Source organism: Bombina bombina, chromosome 4 (assembly GCF_027579735.1).
Source record: "Bombina bombina isolate aBomBom1 chromosome 4, aBomBom1.pri, whole genome shotgun sequence".
NCBI lineage: Eukaryota > Metazoa > Chordata > Amphibia > Anura > Bombinatoridae > Bombina > Bombina bombina.
Window position 1 is genome coordinate 1039053343 of NC_069502.1, and position 16486 is coordinate 1039069828.

The window sequence follows — 16486 nt, forward strand, 5'->3', positions numbered from 1 at the left end:
CAATCAAATTTCATGCAAGCTGGGGCAGCTTGATTTCAGAGCTCTGCTTAACTGTTATGCAAGTAAAATAAGTTGCACAAAACACATCAAAATGATATTTAAAAGTGCAGTTACACATTATAACACTATCTAATAAAAAATATTCAAATGGGGGCGGAGCCAGCCGGGATAGTGAGTGCACGTATTTTCAAAGAGCTCCGTGCTGCTTTACTTTGTGCCCATATCTCTTTGGTCAATTTGGGGAGTACACTCGCTCTTAAAAGTGCCAGATCGATCCGGGAGCTACCCGGACAAGATTACCAGCTTCCAACTTTGAGGGCTACAGAGTCCTTTACCGTTGCACACGCTGTGTGTGGCTTCTGCTGATGTGCTCCGGTGGCCATCTTGGACCTTGTGTGCTGCGCTATACCGGTCACAGATGCGGCCTTTCCCAGTGATACGCAGCTTTCCTACAGATCCTCTGAAGTGTTAAGGTGGGAGAGTAAGGTGAGGGGACTTCCCCAGATAGATCCGGTGTGCAGTCAATATCCCTGTACCACAGAGGCCTGAAACTCCTAGGGCTGTAAACTTGAAAGCGGAGGTGTTTGGGAGGTCAGTGAGTGTCAGTGCTGCAACAAGACTTATACACTGCAGTCTTGGGGCACACATACACACAGAAGGCCCTTTATTAAAGCAAAAGTTTTTGCCCAAACCTCACTAGTGTCTTTTTGTGATACCCCATACCAGAATATCATGGAGGATTAAATAGCACTTATGGGGGAGTAGAGAGAGGGATCTCTTGGGCCCATATGTATCTTGGTTCAGGGATTGATTAACAGTTCATAAATTCCTGGATGTCCCATAGAGGTGCCTGATACACTATCTTAACTCTGGCTGGAGCAGTGAACTTTTAATTCTTTTATCTTAAGCAGTGTGCTTCTTATAAATATGTCTCACTCTCAGAAAAAGAAAAGCCAAAAGGGAATTAATGTTTTAAAGAGGACTGTTATGGATCATTTTACCACCCCTCATAATCCAGGGGATGAAAGGGACACACTACCTTCTAGCCCTGAGTCATCTCCTTTAATTGACTCAGCTTTTCAAGATATTCAAGATTGGGAACAAAATAAAGTGACTCCTTCTTTTATTCTGAACTCCCTGAAGTCAATGTTGGACACTCATCACTCTTCATTTTCAGAGCAGCTAACCTCTTCCCTAGCAGAGATTCACAGAGATCTAAATGCTTCTAATGCCAGGATTGATGTCCTAGATCGAAAGCAGGAAGATTTGAGTGTGGATCAGTCCAATTTATCAAGCTATACGCAACATTTGGCCATACAGATGTCAGATCTTCCTTTTCTTCTCCCTTTTTCTTACTTTTGGCCTGGCTGGTTCCTTCTAGTCTACCCCCAATTAGGCCTGAATTTAATATACCACCTAACTTTCTGATGTTTGAAGCTAGAATTTTTGTCAGAAGCCTACTTGTGGTTTCCCTTGTAATATACCACATGTACTAAGTTGACTCAGTTACTGTGGCTCCCATTACTTAAATATCCCTACAAATCAATATCTCACCCATATTTGTATTGACTTGAGCATTTTCTTGACTTGAGTATTCTGTTGACACCTACTCTTCTCTAACTCTCTTCTCTCTCTTTTCCCTCTAACCCCTCTCTCTTCCTTCCCTTCCTATTTACTTTCTGTTTCTTTCCCCTTCCCCACCCCCCCACCTTTTTTTTTTTTTGTTTTTGTTTTTTGTTTGAGACATGATGGCCATTACGTGCGCATCCCATAATGTGAGAGGCCTTAACTCCACAACAAAAAGGAGTTTACTTCTCCGCTCCCTAAAGTTTCTGCAGGCTAGGATAGTTGTTTTTGCAGGAGACCCACTGGGTAGTGGATAAACCACTAATGCTAAGATCACCCCTATATCCGAATGTCCTTACAGCATCTTTTACTAAAAAGTCAAGGGGGGTTGCCATTCTGGTCCACAAAGATATCTCTTTTGAACAAATTCACATAGACGCTAACCCTCAAGGTCGCTTTGTAATTTTAGTTTGTAAACTTGATGGAGCGATATACACGTTAGCTTCTTACTATAGCCCCAATACGAAACAAATTCGACATCTAAGAAAATTTCTCGTCAGGTTACACAAAATTAAAAAAGGATCACTGCTGGTGGCAGGTGACTTTAATATGGTCCTGGATCCCAATATGGATAAACGCATTCCCAAGGGGCGCAGTTTAGACAAAGCCTCTTTTGTTACTTCAAAACAATTTTTTCCCTCCTGGCTCAGGCAGACCTTTTTGATGTGTGGCGCTCCCTACATTCTGTGGACAAAGATTTTACCTTTTATTCCCCAGTACACAATTCTTATTCTAGGATTTACTTTTTTTTCTGTAGCTCTTGGCTCTTAGATCAGATATCAAAAGCCCAAATAAGTCATTGTACATGGTCTGACCACTCTCCCATTACCATTCAACTCCCACTAGCACAGACTACTCGCCCCCGTGGCGTCTCCAGGACTCTCTTCTCTCCATCCCACGCCTTAAAGATACTATTTCTGATAAAAAAAATTCATTTTCTGCAGCATTATGACACAGGCAAAGTAGATGATTTTTGTTTATGGGGCTCCTTTAAAGCCTTCCTTAGGGGTCTGCTTATTAAAATACAAAGCCAAACTCGTACAAAATCTGCAGCGTCCCTAGCTCAGCTACATAAGACCCTTAGATTACTCATCAGCCAACATAATACCACGCTAAACCCTTCCCTCATACCCCTCATTGAAACCAGTGACTCTATTCTGGAATTTTTGTCTGGATTGAGCCTCGCAAGTTTATCGCGGGAGCAGATAGAAATGTTTGAATCTCCATTCACAATCGACGAAATTACCTCAGTAATCCTAAAGCTGAAACATCAAGTTCCTGGGCCAGAAGGGTATACCTCTCTTTTTTATAGGTCCTTTATACATCAGATTTCTCCTATCTTGTTGAGAGTATTCAGCGAGGCAGGAGTCATAGGCTCTTTCCCAGAGGAATTCTTGCAAGCCATTATCGTCACCCTGCCAAAACCGGGCAAACCCCCGGATATTTGTCCCAATTTCAGGCCCATTTCTTTATTGAATGTTGACACCAAAGTGTACGCCAAGGTGCTAGCTAACCGTATGAACACAATTATTCCCCAATTAATAGACCCCGACCAGGTCAGATTCACGTTGGGCCGTGAGGGCCCGGATAATACCAGGAGGCTTCTCAACATCTTTTTGGAGGCCAATCTGCTTGGTCAATCATGTGTCACTTTATCTCTCGACGCTGAGAAAGCTTTTGAGTCGATTGGCTTTATTTGAGGGAGGTGTTGCTGACATTCGGTTTTCCCCAAAGTTTCTGTAATAGGATTATGGATTTATATTCCTCCCCTTCTGCGAAAGTTAGTGGGATAGGTTTTTGCTTCTCTAGCTTCAAAATTTCTAATGGAACCCGGCAGGGTTGTCCCTTATCTCCGCTGCTCTTTGTCCTCGCGATAGAGCCACTTGCAGAAAGAATTAGGAGCTCTCCAGAGGTTGAGGGAGTCAACATTTCGGGCAGTTTGCATAACGTAATTCTGTTTGCGGACAACCTGACTGTTGTTACCGCTAAACCTTTCTCTTCCCTCCCAGCCCTCTTTCACATTTTAGAAGAATTTGCAAAAGTTAGCTATTATAAGCTGAATTTTTCTAAAACAATTGCATATGCGTTAAATATCCCAGTAACAGATGTTCAGAGGTTGAAAGGCCGGTTCCCCTTCCAATGGTCTACAGAAAGGATACAACATCTGGGTGTCTACCTTTCTCATGACATTCCCACGGTTATTTATAGCAATTTTGCCCCCCCTCTTACAAAAACTTAAGAATCTATTAAAACAATGGGACTCACCTTTCTTATCCTGGTGGGGGCGAATAGCTGCAGTAAAGATGAATTTACTCCCCAAAATAACGTATTTATTCCGTTGCTTACCAATACCTATTCCCAAACCCATACTAATTCAATTCCAGAGGGCTTGTAATTTTTTCATTTTGAAGGGGAAGTGGTCGAGAATAGCGGAGAAATACCTATACAATCCAGTCTTGGCGGGGGGGGCTGCTTTTCCCAACATTATTAAATATCATGAGGCAGCAAGACTAGCTCACCTTTCGGCATGGGGGGACCTTACGTCCTCCTGTAGATGGGCCGTTATAGAACAAAACTCAATAACCTCAGGCATTTCTTTACAATACTTAATATGGATTCCCAAACACCTGACTATTTCTGGGAACTACATAGTTCAGGCAAACCTTAGATTCTGGGACTTAACAAACTCACATCCAGAATGGTGGGAGGAGCAGGGGTTCTTGACTGTGGCAGATTTATGGGTTAGCGAGTCGCCCCTGTCAGTAGCTGCATTCCAAAACAAGTTCCCCCATAGGCTCCTCTTTCAATTTGAATTCTTCAGGCTTAAAAGCTTCCTGCGATTTTGGGGGTTCCTTAATGCTTCCCTTAGATCATGCACTAAATGGGAGAAGAGATGGAGTTCGGGAACACGCATCCCCAGGATATTTTCAATGGCCTACATGGATATTTTAAATATGCCCGTCTTTTGTAGAACACCCTCTATAAAGCAGTGAGAGAGAGTGTTTAGATTTGAGGTGCCAGAGGAGTCTTGGTCCAGAGCCATTCTGCACACCAAAAGTGCTATCCATAATGTCACTTACTTGGAGCTATTCCACAATTTTTTATTTCAATGGCATCTAACCCCTCTTAGACTATTTCAAGTGCCCCACATTCACTCCCCCCTGTGCTGGAGGGGTTGTGGAAGAATTGGATCCACAGCTCATATGTGGTGGGAGTGCCCCAAATTTCAAAAGCTCTGGACCAGGACTCTTCTGTGCAGCAGGAGCTTTGGAGTAAGTTGGGGAGGACATCCCCAGAAGGGTCTCTTTGATATGTTCTTCGAGAAGCTCTCAGCCCAAGTCCTCAATTTGTGTATATATCTGTTCACTGCAGTTAAGTTGGCAATAGCCAGGTCATGGCATCAGTCTAAAAGCCCTGGGTGGGCTCAAGTCCTGGCAATTATGATACACATGGAATCAGTGGAATGCCCCATTTTTGCAGCCAATAACAAAATTGACATTCATTGCTTGAGTTGGGAGCTCTGGAGACAAAGTCTGAAGCCAGGAGGGAACTCATGTTCTTAGCCAAAATCTGTCATTCATTGCACTTATCTCCACTGCAGAACTAGTTAGTTGGGATAACATGTTAAGAATATATCCCATCTGACAACAAAACAAAAAGGTGTTTTTTTTCTCCTCTTTTTTTCCTTCTATCCCCCTTCTCCCACTTCCCCTCCTTCCCCAATCCTCTCTTCATCTTCCCTTTTCTTTTTTCCTAGGCTCAGGAGAATTAAAGATAGAGTATTCCCTGGATTATCTGATACCATGGGGGGCCACGGCTCTCAGTTAGTAAACCTTACCGCTTTGTTTACCTTATGTTTCATTATATAAAGTAATATACAGTACATATACAGTAAAACACATAAATACATATGTACACACACATAAACATGTGTATATATATATATATATATATATATATATATATATATATATATACACACACACACACATAAATACATATGTACACACATATAAACATGTATATATATATATATATATATATATATATATATATATACTGTATACACACATATAAATACATATGTACACACATATAAACATGTATATATACTGCACACACACACATATATATATATATATATATATATATATATACATATTTAGATATGTGTGTGTATGAATGTATCTCTATGTTAAAGCCCTTTGCATGCCTTTTTTTTCTAACACCTGAGACTATATAACTATTTATTGCAATGTTTTAATAATTTTTATTAGACAGTGCCATTATGAGTGTAACTGTACTTTTTTTAAAAAAAAAATATGTTTTGTTCAACTTTTTTGCATTGCGCACAGTTAAGTTGCACTAACCCGATTTGCATTAAATTCAATTGCATTCAAGCAAACCCGTTTACTTTCAACTCATAATACGAGTGCTATTTTTAAGAGCCGCAAAATGCCCCCTTATCGCTCGTTCGCTACACTCGCGGCACTCATAATCTAGCCCTTTATGGGTAATTGATTTTGGAGTTAAATTAAATTATGTATGTGCAATGGAATGTTCAGGGTCTGGAACAGGGGAAGCGGTCTGTACAGACCAGAATCTATTTTCTAGAGCAAAATCTGTACACATTTTTCTTAACTTAGTTGTACTTTAATGGGACAGACTAATTATATTTGAAATATATGGTATTCCTAGGTGCTCACAAATGTACACCAAATGAAATGCTGAAATAAAAAAACAACACATCACTATACATAAAATTAATTTCAATTTATTTACAGTATATGATCCATATTCCCATCTTTCATATACAATTTATAAAGGGAAATGTATGCATAGATGTCATCTTCATTTTAAATTGTGTATTTTAATTATCTATCATAACATGCAGCATGCCCAGGTTTTAAGGGTGTCATTTTTGCATTTTGTAAAACAAGTTTTGATTACATCAAAATATTGATTAATTCCAGAATATATGTGCTAAGAAGATAATCAAAAAGCTAATTGTAACAATAGCTATCTATGGTAGAAAATATATCCCTGACAATTTGGTGTTGTAAATTGTCTTTATAAAATGTAATGCAAAGCCTCAGTATTTAATAATATTTGCAAAGTGCCACCTGCTTATTGATTAGGTTATAAATATTTCACATGCATAGATTCTATTAAGAGAGATAGCAAAGGGATTTGTATTTGTAAATACACATATTAATAAGGAACTAGAATACAGTACTATTATTTAACAAAAACAAAAAAAATTATTGATTAAATAAAATCCACACTTAACTCTTCACCTAATGGAAAGGGATGCAATATGTTGCAGCCCTCTGTGGCAATCAAAGGGTTAACAAAAATGTGCAGTATTAACAGGCATAACAATTTTAGTTGGAAGTTTATCTATAGCATATCACTGGCTCCCAAAGCGATTGCAATAGACACAAACTGCAGCTGCTAGCTGGGAAAAGCCATTGTGTGCTGTAGGGGAAGAACACGTTGAGCATATGGGAAAAGTGCTGTTGCTTTATCTACCTGATGATTAATGTGCTTTTTTTTTATTTTTTTATTTAGTCTTTGTTTATCCCATGTGCTTGTAAAGGGATCTGTCTTGAGGAATCTGCACTTGGTTGACTGTCATCTTTTGATGGATGTGGTACACCACTACAATGATCACAATGATTACTCCCAACGTCAGACCAAGAATTAATGGCAAAGCATCTTCTAGCTGTTTTCTTTGATCTGTTGCACATTTGTATTCTAAAAACAGAAAAAAAAGATATTTTAATCTCTTGAAGTTACTTTATGTTTTATGCAAAATCATCAGTGACTCATCTCACCCTGGCCACAACATCTTTGAATTGTTGCCTTCTGGAAGGTGTCTGAAAGCAATGAGTACTAGAACAACATCTAGGCACAGGAGCAGCTTTTTTTTTACCATGGGCCATTTACCTTATGAACAATTAGTCTACCTCTATGGTTCGTCTCAGTGAACACTACCGTTGCCAGTGCAATCCTTACTGTTAGTGCAATACCTTATGAACAATTAGTCTACCTCTATGGTTTGTCTCAGTGAACACTACCGTTGCCAGTGCAATCCTTACTGTTAGTGCAATACCTTATGAACAATTATTATACCTCTATAGTTTGTCTCAGTGAACACTACCGTTGCCAGTGCAATCCTTACTGTTAGTGCAATACCTTATGAACAATTAGTCTACCTCAATGGTTTGTCTCAGTGAACACTACCGTTGCCAGTGCAATCCTTACTGTTAGTGCAATACCTTATGAACAATTAGTCTACCTCTATGGTTCGTCTCAGTGAACACTACCGTTGCCAGTGCAATCCTTACTGCTAGTGCAATACCTTATGAACAATTAGTCTACCTCTATGGTTTGTCTCAGTGAACACTACCGTTGCCAGTGCAATCCTTACTGCTAGTGCAATACCTTATGAACAATTAGTCTACCTCTATGGTTCGTCTCAGTGAACACTACCGTTGCCAGTGCAATCCTTACTGCTAGTGCAATACCTTATGAACAATTAGTCTACCTCTATGGTTCGTCTCAGTGAACACTACCGTTGCCAGTGCAATCCTTACTGCTAGTGCAATACCTTATGAACAATTAGTCTACCTCTATGGTTTGTCTCAGTGAACACTACCGTTGCCAGTGCAATCCTTACTGTTAGTGCAATACCTTATGAACAATTATTATACCTCTATGGTTTGTCTCAGTGAACACTACTGTTGCCAGTGCAATCCTTACTGTTAGTGCAATACCTTATGAACAATTAGTCTACCTCTATAGTTCGTCTCAGTGAACACTACCGTTGCTAGTGCAATCCTTACTGTTAGTGCAATACCTTATGAACAATTAGTCTACCTCTATGGTTCGTCTCAGTGAACACTACCGTTGCCAGTGCAATCCTTACTGCTAGTGCAATACCTTATGAACAATTAGTCTACCTCTATAGTTCGTCTCAGTGAACACTACCGTTGCCAGTGCAATCCTTACTGTTAGTGCAATACCTTATGAACAATTAGTCTACCTCTATGGTTCGGCTCAGTGAACACTACCGTTGCTAGTGCAATCTTTACTGCTAGTGCAATACCTTATGAACAATTAGTCTACCTCTATGGTTTGTCTCAGTGAACACTACTGTTGCCAGTGCAATCCTTACTGTTAGTGCAATACCTTATGAACAATTAGTCTACCTCTATGGTTCGTCTCAGTGAACACTACCGTTGCCAGTGCAATCCTTACTGTTAGTGCAATACCTTATGAACAATTAGTCTACCTCTATAGTTCGTCTCAGTGAACACTACCGTTGCCAGTGCAATCCTTACTGTTAGTGCAATACCTTATGAACAATTAGTCTACCTCTATGGTTCGGCTCAGTGAACACTACCGTTGCTAGTGCAATCTTTACTGCTAGTGCAATACCTTATGAACAATTAGTCTACCTCTATGGTTTGTCTCAGTGAACACTACCGTTGCTAGTGCAATCCTTACTGCTAGTGCAATACCTTATGAACAATTATTATACCTCTATGGTTTGTCTCAGTGAACACTATCGTTGCCAGTGCAATCCTTACTGTTAGTGCAATACCTTATGAACAATTAGTCTACCTCTATGGTTCGTCTCAGTGAACACTACCGTTGCTAGTGCAATCCTTACTGTTAGTGCAATACCTTATGAACAATTAGTCTACCTCTATGGTTTGTCTCAGTGAACACTACCGTTGCCAGTGCAATCCTTACTGTTAGTGCAATACCTTATGAACAATTAGTCTACCTCTATGGTTCGTCTCAGTGAACACTACCGTTGCTAGTGCAATCCTTACTGTTAGTGCAATACCTTATGAACAATTAGTCTACCTCTATGGTTCGTCTCAGTGAACACTACCGTTGCTAGTGCAATCCTTACTGTTAGTGCAATACCTTATGAACAATTAGTCTACCTCTATGGTTTGTCTCAGTGAACACTACCGTTGCCAGTGCAATCCTTACTGTTAGTGCAATACCTTATGAACAATTAGTCTACCTCTATGGTTCGTCTCAGTGAACACTACCGTTGCCAGTGCAATCCTTACTGTTAGTGCAATACCTTATGAACAATTAGTCTACCTCTATAGTTCGTCTCAGTGAACACTACCGTTGCCAGTGCAATCCTTACTGTTAGTGCAATACCTTATGAACAATTAGTCTACCTCTATAGTTCGTCTCAGTGAACACTACCGTTGCCAGTGCAATCCTTACTGTTAGTGCAATACCTTATGAACAATTAGTCTACCTCTATGGTTCGGCTCAGTGAACACTACCGTTGCCAGTGCAATCCTTACTGTTAGTGCAATACCTTATGAACAATTAGTCTACCTCTATAGTTCGTCTCAGTGAACACTACCGTTGCCAGTGCAATCCTTACTGTTAGTGCAATACCTTATGAACAATTAGTCTACCTCTATGGTTCGTCTCAGTGAACACTACCGTTGCCAGTGCAATCCTTACTGTTAGTGCAATACCTTATGAACAATTAGTCTACCTCTATAGTTCGTCTCAGTGAACACTACCGTTGCCAGTGCAATCCTTACTGTTAGTGCAATACCTTATGAACAATTAGTCTACCTCTATGGTTTGTCTCAGTGAACACTACCGTTGCCAGTGCAATCCTTACTGTTAGTGCAATACCTTATGAACAATTAGTCTACCTCTATAGTTCGTCTCAGTGAACACTACCGTTGCCAGTGCAATCCTTACTGTTAGTGCAATACCTTATGAACAATTAGTCTACCTCTATGGTTTGTCTCAGTGAACACTACCGTTGCCAGTGCAATCCTTACTGTTAGTGCAATACCTTATGAACAATTATTATACCTCTATAGTTTGTCTCAGTGAACACTACCGTTGCCAGTGCAATCCTTACTGTTAGTGCAATACCTTATGAACAATTAGTCTACCTCAATGGTTTGTCTCAGTGAACACTACCGTTGCCAGTGCAATCCTTACTGTTAGTGCAATACCTTATGAACAATTAGTCTACCTCTATGGTTCGTCTCAGTGAACACTACCGTTGCCAGTGCAATCCTTACTGCTAGTGCAATACCTTATGAACAATTAGTCTACCTCTATGGTTTGTCTCAGTGAACACTACCGTTGCCAGTGCAATCCTTACTGCTAGTGCAATACCTTATGAACAATTAGTCTACCTCTATGGTTCGTCTCAGTGAACACTACCGTTGCCAGTGCAATCCTTACTGCTAGTGCAATACCTTATGAACAATTAGTCTACCTCTATGGTTCGTCTCAGTGAACACTACCGTTGCCAGTGCAATCCTTACTGCTAGTGCAATACCTTATGAACAATTAGTCTACCTCTATAGTTCGTCTCAGTGAACACTACCGTTGCCAGTGCAATCCTTACTGTTAGTGCAATACCTTATGAACAATTAGTCTACCTCTATGGTTCGGCTCAGTGAACACTACCGTTGCTAGTGCAATCTTTACTGCTAGTGCAATACCTTATGAACAATTAGTCTACCTCTATGGTTTGTCTCAGTGAACACTACTGTTGCCATTGCAATCCTTACTGTTAGTGCAATACCTTATGAACAATTAGTCTACCTCTATGGTTCGTCTCAGTGAACACTACCGTTGCCAGTGCAATCCTTACTGTTAGTGCAATACCTTATGAACAATTAGTCTACCTCTATAGTTCGTCTCAGTGAACACTACCGTTGCCAGTGCAATCCTTTCTGTTAGTGCAATACCTTATGAACAATTAGTCTACCTCTATAGTTCGTCTCAGTGAACACTACCGTTGCCAGTGCAATCCTTACTGTTAGTGCAATACCTTATGAACAATTAGTCTACCTCTATGGTTCGGCTCAGTGAACACTACCGTTGCTAGTGCAATCTTTACTGCTAGTGCAATACCTTATGAACAATTAGTCTACCTCTATGGTTTGTCTCAGTGAACACTACCGTTGCTAGTGCAATCCTTACTGCTAGTGCAATACCTTATGAACAATTATTATACCTCTATGGTTTGTCTCAGTGAACACTATCGTTGCCAGTGCAATCCTTACTGTTAGTGCAATACCTTATGAACAATTAGTCTACCTCTATGGTTCGTCTCAGTGAACACTACCGTTGCTAGTGCAATCCTTACTGTTAGTGCAATACCTTATGAACAATTAGTCTACCTCTATGGTTTGTCTCAGTGAACACTACCGTTGCCAGTGCAATCCTTACTGTTAGTGCAATACCTTATGAACAATTAGTCTACCTCTATGGTTCGTCTCAGTGAACACTACCGTTGCTAGTGCAATCCTTACTGTTAGTGCAATACCTTATGAACAATTAGTCTACCTCTATGGTTCGTCTCAGTGAACACTACCGTTGCTAGTGCAATCCTTACTGTTAGTGCAATACCTTATGAACAATTAGTCTACCTCTATGGTTTGTCTCAGTGAACACTACCGTTGCCAGTGCAATCCTTACTGTTAGTGCAATACCTTATGAACAATTAGTCTACCTCTATGGTTCGTCTCAGTGAACACTACCGTTGCCAGTGCAATCCTTACTGTTAGTGCAATACCTTATGAACAATTAGTCTACCTCTATAGTTCGTCTCAGTGAACACTACCGTTGCCAGTGCAATCCTTACTGTTAGTGCAATACCTTATGAACAATTAGTCTACCTCTATAGTTCGTCTCAGTGAACACTACCGTTGCCAGTGCAATCCTTACTGTTAGTGCAATACCTTATGAACAATTAGTCTACCTCTATGGTTCGGCTCAGTGAACACTACCGTTGCCAGTGCAATCCTTACTGTTAGTGCAATACCTTATGAACAATTAGTCTACCTCTATGGTTCGGCTCAGTGAACACTACCGTTGCCAGTGCAATCCTTACTGTTAGTGCAATACCTTATGAACAATTAGTCTACCTCTATAGTTCGTCTCAGTGAACACTACCGTTGCCAGTGCAATCCTTACTGTTAGTGCAATACCTTATGAACAATTAGTCTACCTCTATGGTTTGTCTCAGTGAACACTACCGTTGCCAGTGCAATCCTTACTGTTAGTGCAATACCTTATGAACAATTAGTCTACCTCTATAGTTCGTCTCAGTGAACACTACCGTTGCCAGTGCAATCCTTACTGTTAGTGCAATACCTTATGAACAATTAGTCTACCTCTATGGTTCGGCTCAGTGAACACTACCGTTGCCAGTGCAATCCTTACTGTTAGTGCAATACCTTATGAACAATTAGTCTACCTCTATGGTTTGTCTCAGTGAACACTACCGTTGCCAGTGCAATCCTTACTGCTAGTGCAATACCTTATGAACAATTATTATACCTCTATGGTTTGTCTCAGTGAACACTATCGTTGCCAGTGCAATCCTTACTGTTAGTGCAATACCTTATGAACAATTAGTCTACCTCTATGGTTTGTCTCAGTGAACACTACCGTTGCCAGTGCAATCCTTACTGTTAGTGCAATACCTTATGAACAATTAGTCTACCTCTATGGTTCGCCTCAGTGAACACTACCGTTGCTAGTGCAATCCTTACTGTTAGTGCAATACTCTACGGTAATATAGTCTCTTGTATATATTGCATTTTTTGCACATAAGTGTACTAACTCCCAGAAAATGTTATTCTGTCTTAGTAATTGTGTTTTTTTAATGTACATTTTATCTCTTTTACATAAGTATCTGTTGCGATATTGTACCTATAATATGGAAGGTCTTTCAGCACTTGGCAATAAAACTATTCTGATTTGGAAAATGTTTTATACTAGAAAAACCTAGATATTCTATTTTCCTGAGGGAGGGGGGGTATATTTATATTTGTATGTGTGTGTGTGTATATATATGAAAGTAGAATGCTACTCACATAGGTATATATTTATACTCATGCATAATCACATAGGTATATTTTATTTATCCACATACAGGGTCATTGAGAATTGTCCGGTTGAATACTGTATAATAAATAGATAAAATACATATTTCATAAAGTATATAAAAAATAAAATGTAAAAATCAACCTTTTTCACATTGCTAATGTATTTGTTTATTCCAATGTAATGAATGTATTTGGCAGTGATTATTTTTAAAACAAAGTTTCAATAACAGAATCAAGTTTTATTGCATGTTTTTATTGTCAAATGCGTGGCTAATAAAATATTTTCTTCTCAGTGGTGATTAGGGTGCTTTGCACCCCCAATCTTTATTGTAGCATCTCACATACTCAACAGAGTCAATAACCATTCATTTGTAAGGCAACCCACTGTATGCTGCTCAAAACAAGGAGACTGTTAAATGGGGGAAGAAGAATTTAAATGAGAACCTTCAATATCAAGGTTTGCAGAAACCTTTGTCAGCATCTTTAATGTTTAATGTTTAGAGCAAATCTGGATTCTTTTCCACTAAATCCTTACTATAATACTTGGGCTGATGGTAAATGATCCAATAATGCATGTGACCATTACAGAAAGGTCAGACAAGCTGTTCACACTTTACAGAGCACTGAACTGCTTCACTGGAGCTGTGTGAATATATGCTGCTGACCTGTAATGCTATCTGTAAATTGTATACAGTATGTGCTCTACAGACTATTAATTATCCTTTGGTTGTATATTCTTTCATTCTTGATATTTATATATATATATATACACTATTGCGAGCAGCTCCAAAACTGTATAATAATTTATTCAAATTTGTATAATATAAATATAAATATGAAAATATAAAAAGTGTGCATGTGACAATAAATTATTGCTGAATGTAGGCTTGACAAGGGAACTGCAGGATTGTGAGAAGATAAGTGTTTACTTAAATAGACAGTCTACATAAAAATTTTATTGTTTAAAAAGATAGATAACGCCTTTACCACCCATTCCCTAGCTTTGTACAACCAACATTGTTAAATTAATATACTTTATAACATTTAAACCTCTAAATTCCTGCCTGTTTCAAAGGCTCTTTAGACAGCTTCTTAATCACATGCTTTTGTATTTGCTTTTCACAACAGGACACTGCTAGTTCATGTTGGCCATATAGATAACAATCACCTAGATTACGAGTTTTGCATTAACAGGGATGCGGTGTTAATGCTTAGTTTATGCTCACCGCTCACCTACAAACAACGCTGGTATTGCAGGTTTTTTTAAACCCGGCGTTAGCTGCAAAAAAGTGAACGGAGAGCAAAATTTAGCTCCACATCTCACCTCAATACCAGCGCTGCTTACGGTAGCGGTGAGCTGGCTAAATGTGCTCGTGCACGATTTCCCCATAGGAATCAATGGGGCAGAGTCGGCTGAAAAAACACCTGCAAAAAAGCAGCGTTCATCTCCTAATGCAGCCCCATTGATTCCTATGGGGAATATACTTTTTATGTCTACACCTAACATCCTAACATGAACCCCGAGTCTAAACACCCCTAATATTACACTTATTAACCGCTAATCTGCTGCCCCCGACATCGCCGACACCTGCATTATATTATTAACCCCTAATCTGCCGCTCCGGACACAGCCGCCACCTACATTATACTTATGAACTCCTAATCTGCTGCCCCCAACATCGCCGCCACCTACATTATATTTATTAACCCCTAATCTGCCGCCCCCAATGTCGTCGCAACCTACCTACAATTATTAACCCCTAATCTGCCGCCCCCAACGTCGCCGCCACTATAATAAAGTTATTAACCCCTAAATCTAAATCTAACCCTAAACCTAGCCCCCCCTAACTTAAATATAATTTAAATAAATCGAAATAAAATAACTACAATTAACTAAATTAGTCCTATTTAAAACTAAATACTTACCTATAAAATAAACCCTAAGCTAGCTACAATATAACTAATAATTACATTGCAGCTATTTTAGGATTTATTTTTATTTTACAGGCAAGTTTGTATTTATTTTAACTAGGTACAATAGTTAACTATTTAATAACTACCTAGCTAAAATAAGTACAAATGTACGTGTAAAATAAACCCTAACCTAAGTTACAATTACACCTAACACTACACTATAAATAAATTAATTACCTAAATTAAATTAAACTAATTACAATTAAATAAAATAAAGTACAAAAAAAACCCCACTAAATTACAAAAAATAATAAAATAATTACAAGAATTTTAAACTAATTACACCTACTCTAATCCCCCTAATAAAATAAAAAGACCCCCAAAATAAAAAAAGCCCTACCCTATACTAAATTACAAATAGCCCTTAAAAGGGCCTTTTGCGGGGCAGTGCCCCAAAGTAATCAGCTCTTTTATCTGTAAACAAAATTACAATACCCCCCTAACATTAAGACCCACCACCCACACACCCAACCCTACTCTAAAACCCACCCAATCCCCCTTAATAAAACCTAACACTACCCCTTGAAGATCACCCTACCTTGAGACGTCTTCACCCAACCGGGCAGAAGTGGACCTCCAGACGGCCAGAAGTCTTCATCCGATTCGGGCAGAAGAGAACCTCCAGAGGGGCAGAAGTCTTCATCCAGGCGGCATCTTCTATCTTCATCCATCCGGAGCGGGTCCATCTTCAAGCCAGCCGACGCGGAGCATCCTCTTCCAACGACATCCAACTGAAGAATGAGGGTTCCTTTAAATTACGTCATCAAAGATGGCGTCCCTTGAATTCCGATTGGCTGATAGGATTCTATCAGCCAATCGGAATTAAGGTAGGAAAAATCCTATTGACTGATGCAATCAGCCAATAGGATTGAGCTTGCATTCTATTGGCTATTCCAACCCTAACCCTAGGTTTAGGGTTAGACTTAGATTTAGGGGTTAATACATTTAATATAGTGGTGGCGACGTTGTGG

The 16486-nt window shown here is 39.4% G+C and overlaps 1 protein-coding gene across 1 annotated transcript in view; it reads right to left on the reverse strand.

The window, feature by feature from the left end:
* Positions 1–7133: 7133 nt before the first annotated feature.
* LAMP5 (lysosomal associated membrane protein family member 5) overlaps positions 7134–16486 on the reverse strand; it is a 39790-nt gene continuing 30437 nt past the window's right edge. The window contains exon 6 of the mRNA XM_053709332.1: positions 7134–7383. Within this exon, the coding sequence (XP_053565307.1) occupies positions 7205–7383 (179 nt within the window). The 3' untranslated portion in view covers positions 7134–7204. The remainder of the gene's footprint in view (positions 7384–16486) is intronic.